Raw genomic sequence first — 21,311 nt, forward strand, 5'->3', positions numbered from 1 at the left:
ATTATTTTTCACATTTTATGAATATCAGCTTTAATATTTTCTTAACAAGAAAATTCAAAACCTTTTCCAATATACGTAAATAAATAGTCTTCTTATAAGCAGAGTTGCTCTATTTTTTTTTTTAAACTTAAAAATTGTAAATGCAACATTTTCATTAGATTAAACTCTCAGGACTTATCTGATATTGATAAATTATCAGCAAAAAAATGTAAAACTTAGAACTGATAGGTTTATCAAAAAATACTTCAAATTGCTCTGTTTAAAAAAAAATGTTTTGACCTTAACATTTGGGCAAAAATGACAACTTTGGTTATAGTAACAAAACAATCAAATTTTTAAATATTAAAATTAACATGGTTTTTAACTTTAACACAGACTTAAGCATCTAAGTTCACTTTAAACAAAGTTAAAGTAGCTCCTATAAAATGTTTAGTTGGTATTTTTAATAAATTTGTGTATAGTTTTTTAAGACAATTAAAATAGTATGAAATAAATTCTAATTTAATCCTTAAAATATTCCCTCTAAGACTGCACCATCTGATAAAAGTCAATGCTTTGAAATAAATTGGACTAGTTATGGAAGTGTCTCTCCTGTAGATTGCATAGCTATGACTGGTAGTTGGTTTGGTGGATCTCAAATGTATCTACAAAAGTGGCCCCTTAATAGGTAATCAAGTCTTTGATATAAAATCTCAAATTTTATATTTTTTTCTTAATAAAAGATTAGAAAACTATGATACTTTATTGATTGTAATTTTTTTTTCTAGTTTACTAATAACCTTTTCTAATAATAAATCTTGTGGAGACGGGTCTGTTTTGCACGAAGTCACTTTAGCACGAACGTTATGTTGGCACGAGGTTAGGGTCAGGTTAGGGTTAAAGATAGGTTTAGGGTTAGTGTTAGGTTCAAAGTTAGGAATAGGGTTTAAGTTAGTGTCAGAGTTAAAGTTAGTATTATGGTTAGAGTAAAAGTTAGGTTTAAAGTTAGGGTAAGGTTCAGGATGATTGCGTGGAAAGTGACGGCGTGCTAAAGTGATCATTTGTGCAAAAGTGACGCTTCGTGAAAAAGCATCCCTTCGTGCTAAATGGCACCTACCTAAACCTTGTAGCTAAACGTAAATTAAAAAGTATACATAATTAAAAATGTTATATCGAAGCACAAAAATTATTTTTTAAATTAAAAAAGAGTAAAGTTTAGAAAGTAAATTAAATTAAATATTAAAAACGTTATAGTTTTAACAGAAAGTAAAATAAACGAAAGTTGAATACAAATATGTTAATACTAGTGATAAAATTGTGTATTACTTTATCTCAATGCAGACCACTTAATTTGATAATATGTTTTGACCTTATAATATTTTAGATAAAAATTTTAGCTGGAACAAGCACATGTCCTTTTATTTGACTGGGGATATGTTTTCAGATGCTCAACAGTATGGGTCAGTACTTGAAAGATACTGGCTCAGCTCAAATGGAGTTGCGATTTTTGTTGACCCGGAGGTTCCATTGCACGTTAGCACTGAAAGAGGACAAATCTGTTTGAAAGGTGAACTAAAAGTTTTTTTTTTGGTTTTATAATATACAAAATAAATTATTAACAGAGAGATGGAAAAATTTCTTTGTAAAAAAAATTCATTTAAAAGTACAGTAACCTCTCGCTTATTTACGCACATTGTGTTTACAGAAAAAATGCGTAAAGATACGATAGATCGTAAAGATAAGAGAGGTATCTAATATACTTACTATAATGGTTCTTTTTTGATATTGCTTCAAGTTAAAAGCATAGTAGTGACTTTCCCACTTTTAACAATTCGTTTACTTTATTTTTAAATATGAAAACAAAAGATAAATTTATACACAAATTAAAAAAAAAAGATTTAGTACTATATAAAATAATAATACGAGTAGAAAAATTTTGCTAATTTTAAAAATAAATAGATGTTATCTTTATTCATATGTGACTTATTTGGTACTTAACATTTATATTCTATTTTACTTATTGAATTCAATTTATAATTAAGCATTTGTTTACAATTGTAAAATGGTGTGGTGTCTATATTAAAATTTGTTTCTACAGCCTTTTACAAAAATATGCATTTGGCGCTGTAATGGATTTCTTCTTTTGAACAAAAATACATAAAATAAAAGAAAAATGTTTAATAAAAATTGTTTATGTTACTACAACGTTTTAGTTTGACCTTTGCCCACATAAGATTTGTGTTAAGTGTAAGCTCTATATTTATAAAGTATTACTGCTACTTTTTGCTAGGAAGTTTCATTAGATTTTTTTTTAGATTTTTATTCATATATAGGGCAAGAGTGTTGTATTATTTATTTCTGTTTTAAACTCTAATTATTTCATTATACTTTCATTATTTAACACAGTCAATTTTCTTTCAGAATTTAAATTTAATCTCTCATTGGTAACAAAATTTCTGATATACTGAGGTATAACTAAACGTATATTATTTAGTCAAGGAACATAAGTTTACAAAGTCTAAAGATATAAAGAGGTTAGTTAGCATTTAAAAACATAATTTAAATTAAAAATATACAGTAAACCTAATTTGTGAATTATTGAAAAAAATTTAAATTTAAATTTTTTGAATTTTTTAGAATTCTAAAATGCGTAACTAAACGAGAGTGCGTAACGTCACGCGTGCATAAAGATGCGAGAGGTTACTGTAACGATTAGAAATAGGTATAATTGATTTTATGTTACGATGTAAAAGTAAAAAGCTTTAAAGTAATATTATTTGTAATAAGTCAACTTTCTTAAAAAATGGTATTAATTTTTCAATATATTTAAGTTTTGTTGTAAGCTTAGCAAAAACGGCGGAAAAATGTGCAAAGTTGTAGGCTTATAATCAATCAATGAATGAAAAACAAAATCAAACTAAAGAACATTAGATTTTACAAAGATGATTAACTAATTGCAATTGTTTAAAAACCTGCGGTACAGAAGTTAAGAAAAAAAAAAGAAGAAGTTTGTAGTGAACCCCAAGAAAAAGTGTATTCGGTCTAATCAGCCCTTCTGTAAGTCATTCAAAACCAACACGGACCAAAATTTCATAAATTTATTTTAAAAACACTTCAACAAGATTGAAAATAGTCGTCAATCTACAAACTGTTTATCATTTTTCACCCTTTACCTTTATGGTAAAACATTATAAACCGTCTGTAGATTGATGACTGCAGGTTTTACGGTTGCGGGTTACTGACAGGTTTCAATAACAACGAAACCCGGACCTCAGTCTACCGAAGGCTTATGGTATGATCAGACCTTTATGTAAATTTGAGCTTGTCTCAAGGCGTACAAAAATCCAGGCTTTGGCTCTGTAGACTTTCGCCGATGTCTTCATTGATCTATGTCTTGAATGTAAGACGAGTTCTTTAAAGATCATTAACGAAACGAAAGTTCATCATTGTTAAAATTAAACTAAAATGTTTGCATTAAAAAAAATTTATAGTACAAAATTTATAGTATCAATTAAAAATTCAATGTAGATGATTGAAATAGAAAACTAATAAAAGCTTAAATTGAATATGTTCTTATAGGTATACTGATTAAAAAAGGTTAGAATAAAAGTACCAAAAAGTGCTTAAAAATATTTTCATAGAACATAATCATTTTTAAATAGAAAATCTTTGAGTCAATTTCAATATTTTATGCTAAACTTCTTTTTTAACTTTCAAATAAGTTAATTAAAAAAGTTTATAAAAGCTTACGAAATAAGCTAGTTTTAAAAACAATATTTCTGTATATCGAAATAGAATGATATTTAAAAACAAAATATCTTCAGATGGGTGCCCGACTATTCAAATTCAAACAATTCAAATGTTTAGAAAAACTTTTAAAGGGCAACAACTTAAAAAGTAGTATATATTTTAAGAAAATATAAATACGTATAAAGGTTTAAATAATCCCTACAAACACTTAAAAAAATTATTTTTGGAGATATGGAAAAAATTTCTACAATGAAATAAGTTTCAGCAAATAATAAAGTTGTTTTCTAATAAGTATTTTAATGAAAAAAACAAAAAATTGTTTGTAGGTATTAATTAGACCTTCATGCGCATTTATTATTATTTTTAAATATATATTAGTTTTTGAGTTGTTGCTATTGAAATAATTTTCTTTGAACTTAAATAGTCGGAATTTAAATTACCCGAATTTGAATTGTCATGTAACCTCTCCAGATACAGAAAATATTTAGTAATATAAAAACACAAAGAACTAATATAATTGTTTTTAATATAATTTTTTAAGTATAATATAAGTGACTACTTTGTTACGTTTACTAAACTTTATAAAGAAAAATATTGGTCATGTTGGTACTACATTGATCTGCTTAACTCAAATTTTTGAACTATGATTAAAAAGATTTTAATCGAAACTTAACACTTTTTATTAATGTCAGCTTTTTCAAACAGTCTCTTTTGACTTTTATGTAGTATTTACAAAACTTAAGAAAGTATTAAAACCGCAAACAACTGTTAAAATATCTAAAAATTAACTCTCGAAGTTCTGTAAAGTTTATTAGCCAACAATTATCATTGCTTAGAGTTTTCAAATTAAGATGTAGTACTGCTACTTATTATAAGACTTTATAATACTTTTCGATTAAACCACTTAATAAATTTTACAAACTTTCCAGTTTATAAATTATTTAAAACTGTGAAATATATTATTAGAAAATTAACTTGAAAACTATTTATAAAATTATGCTTTCCTAAAACAACATAGGTTCTTACTCGTATAAGGCGATTGAAATAATTCAAATAAAAACGAGCTAGCTTTTTTATTAAAGCTGAAAAGTGAAACTGGATTTGAAAGCGGTGTTTTCTGCTTTGATAGTCTGAGAAAAATGTTTTTTCAAAAGAAGTACCATCGTTATTATTGTCGTGTAACTTTTTTCACAAAATTGATTCTTCATGGATATATTTAACATGCTTAGCTTATCAATCAAGTTTTATTCGATTTTAAGTATAACTAGTTATACTGTTAACAGTTAGTTTCGTCATCAAAAAACTAATATGAGTTATAGTAACTAAACCGTTAAAAGTTGAGATATTAGGGTATTTTCATATTTATTATTTATTGCATCATGATATCGATTTAGATTTGCAAGTATCTATAGCTATTATATAAACTTTAAGTATAAATAGTTTGGTAGTTTTATTATTATTTTTAAGCTGTACTTTTTTGGTATAGAAATACTAATTTTATGTAGTTTTGATAAGTAAATATACCTTGAAATATTTTTAGTTTATGAATAAGACATTTTCACTGATCAATTTAAAGTTTCTAAAAGTTCGTGAAACTTAATAAACCAATATATTTTACTAAACTTGTTCCATAGATTTAAAAATCCAAAAAAGCAACTTTTTAGTTATATACTACTTTGAGGATTTGTTTACGTAGAATCTAAAAACGGTTATACTAGTTTAAAAAATATACGAACTCTTTAATTTTGCATATTACTAACTAAGTTACTTCTTTAAAACAAATAGTTATAATGCTTCAAATCTGTAGCCAAATGAAACCTACAAATTTGATTTCAAATTAGATCTGTAAAAGATGCAGCTTTTTAGAATTTATCCGTTACAAACTTGTAATTTTGTGACTAGTTCGTTAAGACTAAATGTATGATAATTAAATTGTAAGAAAATAGTTTTGTTTGTGAACTCAAGCCTTTAGTTTTTCTCAACCTATAATAATAAAAGAAAGTTTAGTTGACAAGTTTTTAAAGAATGTATTATAGAAACGGTTAGTCCAAAATGGATTATTGCTCGAATTCACAAATCTAAACTGAAGTTGTCCACATTTTTAATTACAACAAAACTAAATTTACAAAATCTCAAAATACGGCAACTATCCTGTGATCCATCAATTTTAATGTAAGAACTTAATGGTAATTTTTAAATTACTTTACTTGATTAAACTATAGTGGGAAAAAAATTGTTCTAAGAAATAATATATTTTTAAATTTAAATATTTTTTAAACCTGAAAATAAGTCATAAATTTGTCTACAAATTAAATCGAATCATTTTGAATATCAATAAATAAACAAAAAAGCAGTACAAAATTAATTAGCATCATTTTATTCTTTTTTTTTATTACCAAATGGTTTAAATAGGTTTGGCAAAGTTGAATATTTCAAGATTAAATGTGAATACGTCTACAGCTACTTTAAATTTGCCAAGATTAAAAGTAAATATAAAACGCACCAATTAACAACCATTTAAAAACTTAGTAGACTGCAAAGATAAAGGTTTAATGTAGTAATAAAGACCATACTTCGGTGAGTTTTCACTGCCTGTTTAGTTAGTGTTTTTAGATATCTTTAAAGTATGATGTTAAGTATCAGTCCACTGTAGTTTATTACCTTAGTTTTACTAAAACAACAAACACGTCTATAACGTAACAGAATAAAAATAAATTAAATTTTATTAAATAAAAATTGAAATAAGCAATAAATCTGTACTTAAACCTCAGCTATAGCTAAATAACTATAAAAAACTTCTCGTTTACAATATTAAGCGGATAATTTTAAAGATAAAGTATTTTTGTATGTTTAATACGTTAATTTGATTTAAAGTATTTGTAAAATCTACTATACTTTCTTTTGTAAAATTTGTTTGTAAAATCTACTATTATACTTCTATGTTTAATCTGCAGAACAATTTTTACTGCGTAATAAGTAATTTTAAATAAGTTGTTTATGCCTTGTTTGTAATTTAAAACAAAAAGTTTCTAGTTTTTTATTTTTAAGTTTATTATAAAAATAAAACCCATTTAATTAAAGATTTTATTTATTTTCAGTTGAGATTTTGTAGAAAGTATACCTGATAAATATATAATTGAATTATTTTGTCTTGTTATAACATACTTAAGTTTTTTTATTATGTTTTTATTGACCTTTTTATTTTTATATAGTATTAGTTTTACTTGACCATGGACTAAGTTTTGGTTATGACTGCACTATTGACCTTTTTTTATTAACATAATTTTTCAATCGAAAATTTGTTTAACCATTAATAGGTTATATTGAAACGAGTCACTTTTGCACGAGGGAACAATTTGCGCGGCGTCACTTTGCACGAGTGGACAATTTTGCACGGCGACTCTTTCGCACGAGCGTCACTTTTGCACGGAGGGTCATTTTTACACGAAGAGTCATTTTTTGTACGGAGGGTCATTTTCGCACAAGAGTAAAAAGATACATAAAATAAATAGAAAGATAAATTGCAAAAAAAATAACGAGAAAAAAAAACTTATCAATAGAAAAAAAGTTACCGACCGAGGGTAAGGGTTAGTGGTAACAGTGATAAAAAAAATAAAAACAAAAAACTAGAATAAATGAATAGTTAAATTAAAAGAATACGCAAAAAAAAGTTACCGACCGAAGGTAAGGATTAGGGGTAATAATGATAGCAAATAAAAAAAAAAAAAAATCAAATTGTACAAAAGTGACGTCGTGCAAAAGTGTCCCTCATGCAAAAGTATCAAATCGTGCAAAAGTGACACCCACCCAGGTTATACATGTCTATAATAAAAGTCAGCTTATACTGGTCGGTAAACCGCGGGGGTTGGCAAACTGCGGCCCGCAGGCCAAATGAGGACCACGAAGACAAAGTTTTTGGCCCGCGAGGTACTTTTCAGCTAAAAACATACTTTTTTGAAACAAAAGAAAAAATGTTTGTGGTGAAAACTTGCAACTAGGGTTTAATTTAAGTAATTACGCATTACTAGAGCTCTTTTATAGCTTGATCTGTCACATTTTTTGGTTTAAAATAGTAGTTTTGTATTAATTATTATAACAATTTTCAAAATACTGCGGCCCTCGAAGACTTTTTTCTATATAGTGCGGCCCGCAAGCAAATCTTTCTAAAAAAATGGCCTGCTACTTATATAAAGCTGCCGACCCCTGGCTTAGAGTAATATAAATGAAACTGCTTTATTTGTTAGTAAACATAATTTTTTTTTTTAAATAATCAAAGTTAGATTTATTTTGTATTTTTAAATTATATAAATAAAAATTTATCTATACATAAAATTTTTAGACTTGTTTCTTTTTATGGAGGTATACACTAAATTAGTAGTACATTTCTAAAAATGATAACAAAGTACAGTTTTGAAAAATGTCACTAGTACGTTTAGTAGTATTATTTTTTATTATTATTAAGATTTTTATCTAAACCAGTTTCTTTTTAGGAAATGATGTACAACCATACAAAAAAGTTGAAACATATTTAAAATACACAGTATGTTTAAGCGACTCCCCTCAAAATGTGCATAAAACTGTTTTGGAAGTAAGTTATAGTAACTCTATACACTTTTTATTTTTATGCTTTTAGTTGTTTGTAAACTGCTTGATAAGCATCTTAAAAATTTGTTTTTATAATTAAAAAATGCAGTTTATTTAATTTGGTATTTGGTGTTAAAAATGAAGTTTTTACTAGTATAGTTTAGTTTAAATTAATAATTTATTTTAATTAAGTAGTACATATATTTCCATTGCTTTAAACTTAAATTACTCTGTTTTTTTAAACCAATTAGAACTTTTATTATATCTAATTATTACAACCCAATTCTTTTTTTCTTTATAAATTTACAAGTAATGCTGTAAACAAGAGTTTCCCAAACTTTTTTTTTTAAATGGCTCCATTTAAAGAAGTCAAAAAAGCTATGGCCCCCTTCAACAAGATTACTCAAAAACTACCATTAAAATCACCTAAAACCTTTTTTTTTGCTCTTCATCAACAACTCCAGAATATTTAGTGTAAGTTTTAAATTATGACCTCAAGGCCCGCTGTGGCCCCTTAATTGTCGAAGGCTCCCCTTTGGGCCCCTTTGCTGCTCATGGCCCGCTGAGTATCTGTCATGGTCCCCTAAGGGTTCTTTTGGCCACTTTGGGAAACTTTGCTATAAATCAAGTATAAACTAAAAATAATAAGTATAAGTTACGTATAAAGTATATAAAGTTTTTTTTTTTAATCTATACTTTTTGTCTCTATGACTAACTGATGCTCTTAAAAACGATTTACTTTAGCTTATTACCATGTTCCTTATAGAAAAAAAACAAATTTTGCATAAAAGTAAATTTGACTTTACTTTTGAAAAATAGTTATCGTAAAACTAGAAAAATTAACTTAGTTTGAACAAAATATTATATTTGTAACATATAAAAAGCAAGACTGTAACATGTCGAACTATGTTTTATGGTTAGGTTTTTAAAAGAATCGTAAAAGCAAAATTTTCCAAATATCAAATGTTGAATAAATGCACAAAAGAAAACATCGTATGGTTTATTTTAAATTAGTTTGTATCTTAATGATTAACTTCTAATTTTAATTATAATAGTAAAACTGCCTACAAAACTTTAGGTTTTCGCATACAAAACACGAAAAATATAGGTTTTAAAAGTTTTTACGTAACTAAAGATTAAAAGAAAAATCGTAAATAAGTTTTTTTAAGCAAATCTTGCTTATAAGGTAAGACTTTATTTTTTCAATGTTATCTATAGTCTGTACTTTAGAAATTTAAATGAAAACCAATATTAATACTTGTATAAGGTCCTTGAAATTTTTTATGGTCTTAACCTTAATATTTGTAATTTATTCTTTATTATTTTGCAGAAATAAATTTAGTTTATTTTAATTTACACAGTATATATATCAAAGTGTTAAATATTAAATAAATTTTGAAAAAAAAATCATAACATTTTAGCTTTAAACTATTCGTAAATTACTGTAGTGATATACAACCATTAAAATTTTTGAAAGAGACCAAACAAATATTTTTTAGCTTGTAAGACTTTACCATAACTAAGTAGAATTTGATAATATAACTTATAATCCTTTTTTAATATTTTTAAAGCTAGGTCTGATTTCAAAGCCACAGGGATTACCTGACTTACGCATGATTAAATCCCCTATTTGGTCTACTTGGGCTAAATTCAAAATTAACATCAATGAAACTGTTATAATAAACTACGCTAAAGAAATACTAGACAATGGTTTTAGTAATAGCCAAATTGAAATAGATGATGGGTTTGATTTAGTTCTATGTATTTTTTTAGCATTTAATTTTATATTAACTTTGGTTTAAAACTTTGGAAACAGTTTTGATAATATAATATTATTTTTTTAAATACACGTTATTAATTTAAACTTTAGTTTAAAATCAGTTTTAAGCTTTACATAAACATCAATAAATTTATTTATTTAGACCGGCATGTACCGCACGATCAACAGACCATGTGAATAGTCGTTTTGTCCTTATTAACACTCATCTAGATAAAAAGTACAATTTTTGGCTGTAACCACAAACGAACGCTACAGGACAAAAACAATTTTAACTGATTCCAAATAAGTCCTAATAAGGATGAAACCAAGTTTTAGATTGTTAAATGGTAATTTAGTATTACCATTGTAAATGGTCGAGTAGTGCAGTCTAGTACTTATTGAACGATGGCGTAAAAAATAACTCAGCTCTGCTGAAGATGGCCAATATAACAATTAGTTTAGATTTGCTTACATAATATCCCCAATTTTAATATGCTACCAGGCCAAATTCTGAACAATGTGTTAATTCAAAACTAGCACATTTTTTTGTTCTTATAGTTAAAAAAAATCATAGGTAATAGTATTTAAAATTATTAAGCTTTTAAAATACTCAAAATCATTACATTAAAATTAATAACTAAGTGCTTTTCAGTAACTTTACTTTTATAAGTTGTAAATAAATCTTATAAAATAACTAAAACCATCAACTAACAGTTTACTCTCATACTTTAAAAAAACAATATAGTGTTTAAAACTTCATTTCAAAAATAATTCATAGCAATCATCTAAATTTTAATCAACTAGTGAAACTTATGGTAGTAAAACAATCATAAACAAAATTAATTAAGCAACAAAATTCCTATATCTAAAGTTGGTGTTTTTTACTTAATTTTTTTCAGTTCAGTAAAATAACGATACCTACAAAACACTTTTTCTTATAAGATAAAAAAGAAATGGTTTGCAGTTTTTAAAATAAATTACCTTAAATTGTAAAGTAATTTTTCTCATTTGTTTAGATACGAGTATAGATATGGTGATCACACCTTTGATGAAAACAAGTTTTCAGATGCAAAAAACATGATTTCAAACTTGCATGAACTAGGCTTTAGAGTTACAACTTGGGTAACACCTTTTATAAATCCAGCTAGTTTTAACTACGAGGACGGAATAGAAAACAATTATTATGTCATAAATGGAAAAACAGGGGAAGCAGGAAAGATTGTTTGGTGGAATGGTATTGGAAGGTCAATAGATTTCACCAACCCATCTGCATGCGACTGGTAAGACTTTAAAATTTAAAAAACATATATAAATTTTGAAAAAAAGTGTTTTAATCATTGAAAATTTAAATTGATGTATTTTTAGTTTATGTGCATAAGTTTTTTAAACGCTTAAAAGTTTTAAAATCGTTATATAATTTACTAAAAATGGATTTGGAAATAGATTTAATACATAAAAACTTTCATAATATTGTTCTTAAAATCTTTAATCAAAACAAACTTTATACTTTTATGTACATTTCAGGTTTTAACTTAGGACAATGAACAAAATTACTACTAAATTTATTAATTTAGTTAAAGCACATTTGCATTTTAGGTTTGAATTAATTTGACACTAGCACTTTAAAACCTTTGCTTATCTCCACTGCCTTGTTGATACTTTTAGTCAAGTAAAGGCTTCAGAAGTTAACCTTGAACAAAAAATCAGATAAAAACAAGTCTTAAACTTTGGGATAAAGGGAGCTCCTTGGATCCGTACTTTGATCTTTTTTAGAGATTCAAAAGTCTGTTCCTAAAGCCCTAGTTAGATCCGTGTAGGCAGTCTGACATTGTATTCAATACAGTTACAGTATTTTTGACGACAATAGCGGATCTCAGCTGTATCAGCCTTGCTGTCCCGTTGAGCTATCCACTTTTTATTGTGAAGAGTGAATTCCTGCTGCATGGACAACAACTCGATACTCAACTTTAAGCGCTAGTTCTGGGCCTGGAGAGGTCGTTCCAGCTTTGTAGGTTTTTCGCAAAGACATAACACGAAACGCGACAGTTACCGTTTTTGAGTCTAATCTCGTTTAGCGAGATAACGGGCACAAAGGGTCGTTTTTGTCAGTAGGAGAAGTTTTTGAATTTCTGAGCAGCCTTCAGCTAATATTTTGGTGATCCACCACAAATTTCTTTCCTTAGTGGGTACATGGCGATTAGCTGTAATAGAAAAAATAAACTGAAAACGACCTGCAAACAAAACAAACTAAGATATCCATGGAATATGGTATCAAAAGTTAAGTATAGCAAGGCTGCATATTTGCTCAAACTCTTCACGGTATTTTCTTTTCATTTCTTTTAAAGCGTGCTTTCGGATCATCAACTGTAAGAGTTAAGTTGCATACAAAAACTGAAGATCGCTTTTTTAATCTTACAAGTCTGAGAGCAAAGCGAGGATGGAAAACTTTACAAAACGAGATCTTCTGTTTGCTAACATCTTGCTGCTTTTGTATCTCACTCTGCTCAAGATCTTCAGAATATACTTATCCAGTTTTCGTCAGCAGGCTTAGATAAGACATTAGGCACGTTTGCACGACTGACTGGAAGAGTTTTGGATAACCGCAAGTTAAGTACGAATTCCAACGTTTATGTGCATACCTGTCTATTCGGTACTCTGCTGTGCGGTTGCGGAACGCGGACCTTGTCGAGCGTGAAATAATAGAAGAAAATCAATACCTTCCAACTACCTACGTTACCTCCTTTGTACCCTTAAAATTGATATTGATAAAAAAGGATTACCACCAAAAAAGTGGTAAGACGTACTAGTCTCACCACTATGTAGTTTGCTCCCAGCCAGCGCAGGCTTTGCAGGCTTGTAATGTTCTGAGGATGGGATACAAGTAAATCCAAAAGTCTTTATTGTACAGCGACTTGGATGTTTGTAGACACAACCATCGTCGTTTAAGACAATGTTGTCAGTACGTCTGCAAGCGCGGTTTAAACAGTTTCAATGCTATTACTGATGAGTGATAGATGCTTAATAATAACTGGAACAAATAGAGCTTGCTAACTATCGCGACTTCTTTCTACAAAAGATTGAAATAAACAGAAAAAAACTAAGTATAAAATTTTAAAGTCTAACATTAACACGCATAGCCGATTCTAGCAAATAGCGGGCCTGTTAATAATCGTTATGCAAAGTTTTATTGCTTAAAAATTTTGTTAACTTCAAACCATTTTTGTATACTAAAACGCAGTTAACTCATGAAAGAAACTGAAATTCAGTAAAAATGAAGGTTATTTATACTTTTTAAGAACTTCATGAGCCTATTGTAGGACTACTAAAAAGAAAACGATTTTTAGCAAAACTTTTAAAATGTTTAACTAAACATCCTTGACTTAATACTTATTTTATTCAAGGTGTGAATTATCTAAAGCTCTATACATCATAGTTTGCTATAGGTTTTAGCAACTCATTATTTTTAAACAATAGTAAATCAACTTACATGACTAAAACGTTTAGGAAATGCAAAACAAACCTTATCATAAGTGGTAACACTCTAAAACATTAGATCATACATGTACTTGGGTTTAAAAGATAAGTTGAAACTTTAGCTCAAAATATAACACAACATAAGTGTTAAAATTCAGATTGAAGAAAAAATAATATAAAATATTGAAAATGAAACTACAACTAAAAATTGAAATACCGTAACCATATGTAAAACTGTCTTTTGTTTTAGTTAGCAATACTAATTTCGAGTTTGGAAATACCTTGAACTCAAGGTGACCCATAATTTGCCAATGTTGTTCCTAATAGAGTTTCCATCGCAATTTATGGTACATTGAATTATCAAAACTAAACAAAGTTTCTTCTGTAGCTATTTTCAGAACTAAAACAAAACTTTATTCTAAACTTATCTTAATTAGTACACGTCTTTCTGCACATTTTTGAATAACATCATCTAAAGAAACACTAACTAACCAGGATTTAATATCAAAATTATAACTATCATTAATATTAACTGCTGAGCTACTGTCCAGTTTTTTATAACTATCTTATCAACTGTTTTAATATTTCTCAAGTTGTCCCTCATATCTTTGTTTTAGTTTGGAGGAATATTGCAAAATTTGTCTGCAATAAGTTATCTTAAAACGAAGTTTCCTCATTTTTAGACAGCTTTAGTTAATAATTTGACTTAACTTAGTGATTTATCGGATCCAATAAATTAGTATCCGGCCTCACTTAGATCCGAACCTTTTTTTAAATAAGATCCGGCTAGATCTGGATCCTGGTTATTTTGAATTTTGATCCAGCCAAATCCTAAAAATCTCTCAAATTTTCCCATTATACCTAATGTAAGTTTTAAAACTATCTTAAAATACGCCTTAAACCTTTTTTTTGCTCTTTATCATAAACTTCAAAATATCTAGTGTTAGTTTCATGTATTCTCGTAATACCTGGTGTAACTTTCAAATTTTGTTCCCGTAATATCTAGTGAAAATTTCTAAACTGCTTTAAAATACGCCTACAATCTTTTTTTTGCTGTTTATCATAAACTCAAGAACATCTAGCTTAAGTTTTATGTTGTCTCATAAATTTATTGTAAATTTCAAAATTACCCTAAAATATTCTTAAGATTTTTTTTTCTCGTTATTATGAACTCCAGAGTATCAAGTATATTCTTCTAAACCCTCAAATATATCTTTTACGTTTTTTTTTTTGCAGTAAAAACTAAAACGAATTAATTATATTCAGTGACCTACCGGATCAATAACATTAGGATTTAGCTGGATCAGGTTAAAATTTACAAAACAGGATTCGGCCGGATCTGAATCCAAAAAGGCATCATCCGGAAAGATCCGAATCTGAATACATAAATCCATTAGATCACTAATTTAAATATTTCCTAAAATCTATTTAAGATACTGTCTTATTAACTTATATTTTTGAATTTCAAAGTTCCTACTAAATCTTAGAGTATATATCTAATTTTTTGAGCTTATAAGATGATGAATCTTAAATATTCAGTACAAGTAAATCACCTAATTTTATTTTAACAAATTTATATGTGTATAAATTATTGTTTTATGAATAAAGCTGTTTTTTACCAACATTTTATTTTGCGATATCAACAAATAAATGAAACTAATTTATTGTATTCAGTTTTTATAATGTCTTTTTTTGGGTTTGACAATCAATCAAATTGATTTACCAAACTTAAGTGTTTTAAAAAGGTTTCTAAAGCGGATCACTTAGTGAATTATTCGAGTTGTGTAAAAATTGTATTGATATTAAGAATTTTAGTTTAGAACTGTAAGAAGATAAACTAACGAATTTGACCTACTTAAGATTTAGCTATTTTGATTAGGTATTCAAAAATTTAAGTTTGCAAACATAAAAAAATTGTTTATGCAGTTTCGTTAACTAATTAAGTCATTTCGTGATAGTTCTAGTTGTATTTTGTTGATTAGCTTTTTGTACTACATAAGTTTAGAATAACTTTGTTACCTCAACAAAAAAAAATGCTGATATATGAAGTTGAAATACAATATTTCAGAAACAATGGTTTTTGTTTTCAAAAACAACTTAGAACTAGATTGCTCTAAAAAATATTTATGATTTTTAGTATAGCTTTTAAAAACTATGACGGCGATCTAAACACCTTTTTAGTACATCTTGCTGGTTTGTTATAAACGACTACTAACCGTTGGTATGCTACTTTTAGAACTTTGTAAATAGTACAGTAACTTTTATGAATTTTAGTTTTATTTGAAACTATTTTATTAAAACTTATTTTTTTTAAATAATAAAATTATTATTTTTAATTTATCTTAATATAATAAGAAAAGTAGAAAAGCTGTTTAAAAAACAACATTTTTTTTTCATTAGTTTAACAAATTAGTTTAAAAATGAGTTTTAATTGTTCGAACAAAGTTTATTAAAAAGAAAAATTACCCATTATTTAGTTTTAAGTAATTAAACTTACATGTTGTCTTGAAACTTAAACACAATTGTTTTCTAGGTTCATGTCGTGTTTTACATGTGCCAATCTAGCTTTCTATTAGTTTGTTGTTTAAATACAAACAAAGTTTGATTCCAAATACAAAAACTATACATGTCAAACTAATGATAAAAGTTTAAAGTATTTTAGATAGAGCAAAAAAATATGTCGATTGTTTACCAGAGCTTGTAGTTTTGTAATGCCAATTATTAAATTTGATTTACAAAATTACTAATTTAGATTTTAAAACTTAGATTTGACTTTTACAAACAGCTAAATAAGCCGTAGTCATATTATGCTTAGTTCTTCGTTTTCTTTATGTTAACATTAATTTCTAATGAATATTTTGTATGTTTCGTATAATCTTTAATTACCTAATAATTAAAGTCGTCAAAAGCCAAACTTTTTTAGAAATGTAGTTTTAAACAAAAAAATTGAAGTTTTGTAGCTCAAAATGCATTAATTTGAATTTAGCAGCACTTTTTTATTCATAAATATTAGCACAAAGCATATTTGTTTTAAAGTTTTAGTTTTAAATATAACTAAAAACTGTTATAACTTATATGACAGCATATATTGTCAACTTTTTAAGGTATCACAACATGCTAGAAGAAGTAAAAACGACATATGGAGTTGATTCTTTTAAGTTTGATGCTGGAGAACTAAATTATATTTACAATATAGAAGACTATACTCTCAGTAAATTACCACAAAATGATTTAGGATTCTATACTAAGAAATATGTTGAGTGTGTTTCAAGGTTAGGTGCTATTATTCAACAACATGTCTTTAGATTCTTCGATTTGGGTTTTTCGATAACCAATTCAAAATTGACTTAATTTTACAACAACCTAAGCTTAAACTTATTTTTAAGAATTTTGTAGTAAGATAGATAGATTTAAGTTCTGTAGATTTTTACGTGTGTATTAGCTTAATAAATTAAAAAACTGAATTGATACTACAAAACTACTCGAATAGTTTTGATAGGGTAAAGTATGTGTCAGTTGTAGATAACAAAAAACAGAGTTCTGGTTAGATAATAAATTTGTTAGGAGTTATCTATACTATTTGTATATTAAAAGCAAACATTTTTTGATAATAATTACTGTAGACCTAGAGACTATAATTAGTATATTTAGATTTGGAAATCAAATAGAAGTTAGAGCTGCATATCGAAATCAGAACCTCCCAATTTTTGTTAGAATGTTTGACAAAGATTCAAAATGGTCGTATGAAAAGGGTTTAAAAACACTTATTCCAACAGCATTAACTTATAGTGTGATTGGATACCCATATATTCTACCGGATATGATAGGAGGTTTTGTGTCTTTAAATAGTTATTTTTATACAAAGAGTTTTTATACATGTTATTTTTATTTCATTTTAAATAATATTAATTTGTTATTTCATATATTTTTTTGTTGCACTTTTCAAGTTATAATTTAAATAATTAAAAGCTTGAGGTAAATAAAATCTTTTACGCCTATATTTTTTACTTAATATAACTAGTTATAAAAAATATATATATGTATTGTTTGATGAACGACAAAAAACGCTCAAAAATTTTGGTCCAAGGACCTGGTGCACGAAAAAACCTTTCGGTTATCGGGTCATACACCAGAACAGTTTTACGTCATGTCCATGACAATTTTTCTTTTTAACTCAAACTAATTTTTGTAGAAAAATAAGATACAGTTTGATCAATTTTGACTTAAAACAACATTTTAAATTTTTAATGGTAATATTTTTTATTGTTAGTATTTCATGTTAAATAATATATACTTAATGTAATTATTTCATGTGTATATATGTGAATACTAGAAATAAAAAAGAATTGTTTAAACGTTATCCTTAAGTATTCACATAGTTTGATTTTTTATACGTTAACTTGAAATAATATTTGAGGTAAAGATATAAAATGAGTATTAGTTTTAATAGTTGTAATATTTATTTAAAGTAACTATTGTACACAAGCATGCAGAAAAACCTGTCATGTAAGTCACTTTTTATAACTAAAACAATTTATTACACAGTACTTTAACTTTTTTTTTGGTAGGAAATGCTTATGGTAGCGATGGCAGCCTCCACGAAACTTCTTATATACCAGAAAGACAGCTTTACATAAGATGGCTCCAAATCACAGCGTTCCTACCATCGATGCAATTTTCAATTTCCCCATGGCAGTATGACGAAGAAGTAACATCACTTGCTCTAAAGTACGTCAATCTACACGAAAGTGTTGTATATGAAGAAATTGTTTCTTCTTCAAACGACTACGTTAACGGAAAGTCGCACATGGGACCTATACGTCCGATTTGGTGGGTTGCTAAAGGAGACGAAAAAGCTTACACTATTGACGACATGTTTTTAGTTGGTGACAGATACCTTGTAGCCCCCATAGTAGAGCAGAATTCAACTTCAAGAGACGTCTATTTGCCAGGACCCTACTGGAGAGATGGAAGTAACAAGGAGATTTGGTGGAAGAGCAAATTGAGGGAAGGTGAAGAAGAAATAAGAGGCGGAAGGTGGTTGTTTGACTACCCGATCGCTTTAGAAGAAATAGCTTGGTGGGAAATAAAAATTAAATAAACTATAGACTTACTAGAAAAACTTTTACACTGCTTTCTTGTGTTCAAAGACAACCTTTTGTTTAATGGGTATAAACAAGTTAATTATACTTATTTAAATAAATAACTCTTTTTAATAAAAAAATATATTGTTAAAGTTAATAGTTTTTTTTATGTACTTAATGCTTAAGACAAAGTTTAACATTAAGATGTAAGTAGTTCAAAGAAATTTTGAAGTTAATTCTAAAAGCAAAAAAAATAAACAACGTAAAAGATAATAAAATAAATCGGAAAAAGAATAACCTAAAGTCTTACTATTTTTTTTAACTTTTAAGTACTTCACTTTACTATTACAGAAATGTTTCATTTAACATATAGGACTTATATAAAGGCGGTCTACTTTACTTTTTAGTTATTGAAAAAGAACTTTTTCACTATTTCCATACTCGTATCAATTACCTACAACAAATATCAACCAAAATTGAAGTAAAGTACTGCATATTAGATTTACTTATCAGAATAGTTCTATTCGTTACACTAACATACTTTTATAGTCATTTATTATCTTTTATAAAATTAATAATAAAAGTTTATTGAACACGATGAAAAAACAAACTTTAAAAAAATTTCTCAAAAGACATAGCGATTAGAAAGACCTTTCGGTCATTATACAACAAGATCTAAATGAGGATTTTATATAAAAGTATGCAAGATTAACAAATGCAGTTTTTAAGGAGTAAATAATAATTCTAAAATGTCAAAAATTAAACAAAACTTGCTGTTATAGATTTTTAGGTGTAGAGATGATAGTATTTAGAATAAAAAAACTAATTTATAAAACTATTTAAACAACAAAGTCTCATAAATCAAATGAAAATCTCAAATTTAAATTATCTAAATTTTGATTTTCTTTTTATTTAAAATTTTATAGGTAAAGTAATACACAGTTCTATAAAAACAGTTTTCAAGTTTTAAAAATTTAATTTTTCTTAAAATACTTTTTAGATACGTTTGAAATTAGAATTTCGATACCTAATCTTACCATCAAATAAATATAAAGCAAACTTGATATAATACAATAAAAATAGACTATATATACTATAAATAACTTGTTAAGACTAACATTTAAAATTTCTATAGATGTTTAGATGTATAAATTAAATGTAATAATAACAAACTGTATAATATGCTTCTTTTATAACACTGAAATATGTTTCTGTGTATTAAACGGGTTAACACACTTCAACGGAGCTCTGTAAAAAAAGTAGTAGAGCGCTACTTTTACCAAACATAGAGAATAAATTATTTAACTTTGTAGTATAAATTAACTAGCTAGTCCTAATGTCCATATATATCGTGACGTAGTTATTAGATATATTTTTTTCAATGATTAGTAACCAGTAAATATTTAGAATTAGTAGTTTCTTCATTTCATGTAAGTAGTTTATATTATGATTTATTATTTTATTTTGTATTTTTACGTTAATTTATTTAATTTAGACTTAATAATTACAAGTAATATATAGTTTTATAACAGTCGGATTTAAAATTATGTATTTTATCTATTATTAGCCACTGACATATATAAAAATCTTTAGCAATTATTTTTATTTTTAGTCGACACATGTATATACCTATTTTATCCTTTATTCTTTCCTTACAGTATTTATTTTTTTTACAGAGCTCCGTTGAAGTTAGTTAACTCGTTTAACACATAGAAACATATGTCAGTGTAATAAAAGAAGGATACTGTATAATTTGCTATTATTCTATATTCAAGTGAACTTGTTTCGCGAGGACCTTTTGTTAACAAACGCTTAAATTTATATTTTGAATAGTTAAACTAAATGTATGTAGTCTGGTCCAGCAAACATGCATAACATTTTCGATTATACACTATACTTTCATGAAATCGAATCATTAAAGCACTAACCATAACAATTATAACTGTTTAGTTTTATTTAACAAAATAAATTCAATACATTTCATCACTTAAGGACGTTTGTTTTTAATTGTGAAAAAATAAAACATGTTGTTATAATTTAATGTTTAACTTAACTTATACTTTGAAAACAATCTGTATTTTTGTAAATTTTTTGATCAAAAACAAAAAATTCAACAAAAATATATATACGGTCATTCACAAACTATTAAACTCTTACTTTCATTTGTTGTTAAAATAAAGCTATTGATTTCCAAACTTTGAAGAAAAAAACTTCATTAGCTGTTAAAGGAAGTTAAAAAATGAACAAATTATATTTTTTACTATCATAAACTATTTTAATAACTTTAAAATAGAAATAAATTTTAAAAATACTTCCTAATATAAACTAAATTTTACCTGATTTTTAACGTATTTTAATTTATTTGCCGCTTTTTTATACTTTGTTTATATAAGAAATGGATGCATAAATTTTCGACAAAAAACTTTATATTTTATTAGATTTATACTCCAAGAAACAATTTTGAAATTTTTATTTTGTTTTTTAAAGGTTTAAATTTATAGAATTTTAATAATAGAACTAATGATTTTACTTGTAATGTAGTTTTTTTTTTTAATAAATTGATGCTTTTAGTTCATTTAAATAGTTAGTATAAAATAAATTTTTGAAACAATTTTAAATTTGTTACTAAATCATTGAACATGTAAGTTGTTTTTGCCTAAAAAGATTAATTTTACTTTATC

The 21,311-nt window shown here is 26.5% G+C and overlaps 1 protein-coding gene across 1 annotated transcript; it reads left to right on the plus strand.

Moving 5' to 3' along the window:
- The first annotated feature begins 608 nt into the window (after positions 1-608).
- On the plus strand, positions 609-18,647 carry LOC145832301 (alpha-galactosidase MYORG-like). Its single transcript, XM_082939619.1, has 7 exons — positions 609-667; positions 1,377-1,546; positions 9,841-10,057; positions 11,089-11,352; positions 16,651-16,818; positions 17,198-17,376; positions 18,115-18,647. The coding sequence occupies exons 1-7, from the start codon at positions 609-611 to the stop codon at positions 18,645-18,647; spliced, it is 1,590 nt and encodes a 529-aa protein (XP_082795745.1).
- The last annotated feature ends 2,664 nt before the right edge of the window (positions 18,648-21,311 follow it).

This window comes from Thalia democratica, chromosome 3 (genome assembly GCF_965202585.1).
Source record: "Thalia democratica chromosome 3, ktThaDemo2.hap1.1, whole genome shotgun sequence".
Taxonomy (NCBI): Eukaryota; Metazoa; Chordata; class Thaliacea; order Salpida; family Salpidae; genus Thalia; species Thalia democratica.

Bases quoted from the DNA above. Each gene is read 5' to 3' on its own strand.
- LOC145832301 (XM_082939619.1), top strand. From the start codon at position 609: ATGACTGGTAGTTGGTTTGGTGGATCTCAAATGTATCTACAAAAGTGG. The intron at 11,353-16,650 runs GTAAGACTTTAA...CAACTTTTTAAG, and splicing joins AACCCATCTGCATGCGACTG to GTATCACAACATGCTAGAAG. The intron at 16,819-17,197 runs GTTAGGTGCTAT...TAGTATATTTAG, and splicing joins TATGTTGAGTGTGTTTCAAG to ATTTGGAAATCAAATAGAAG.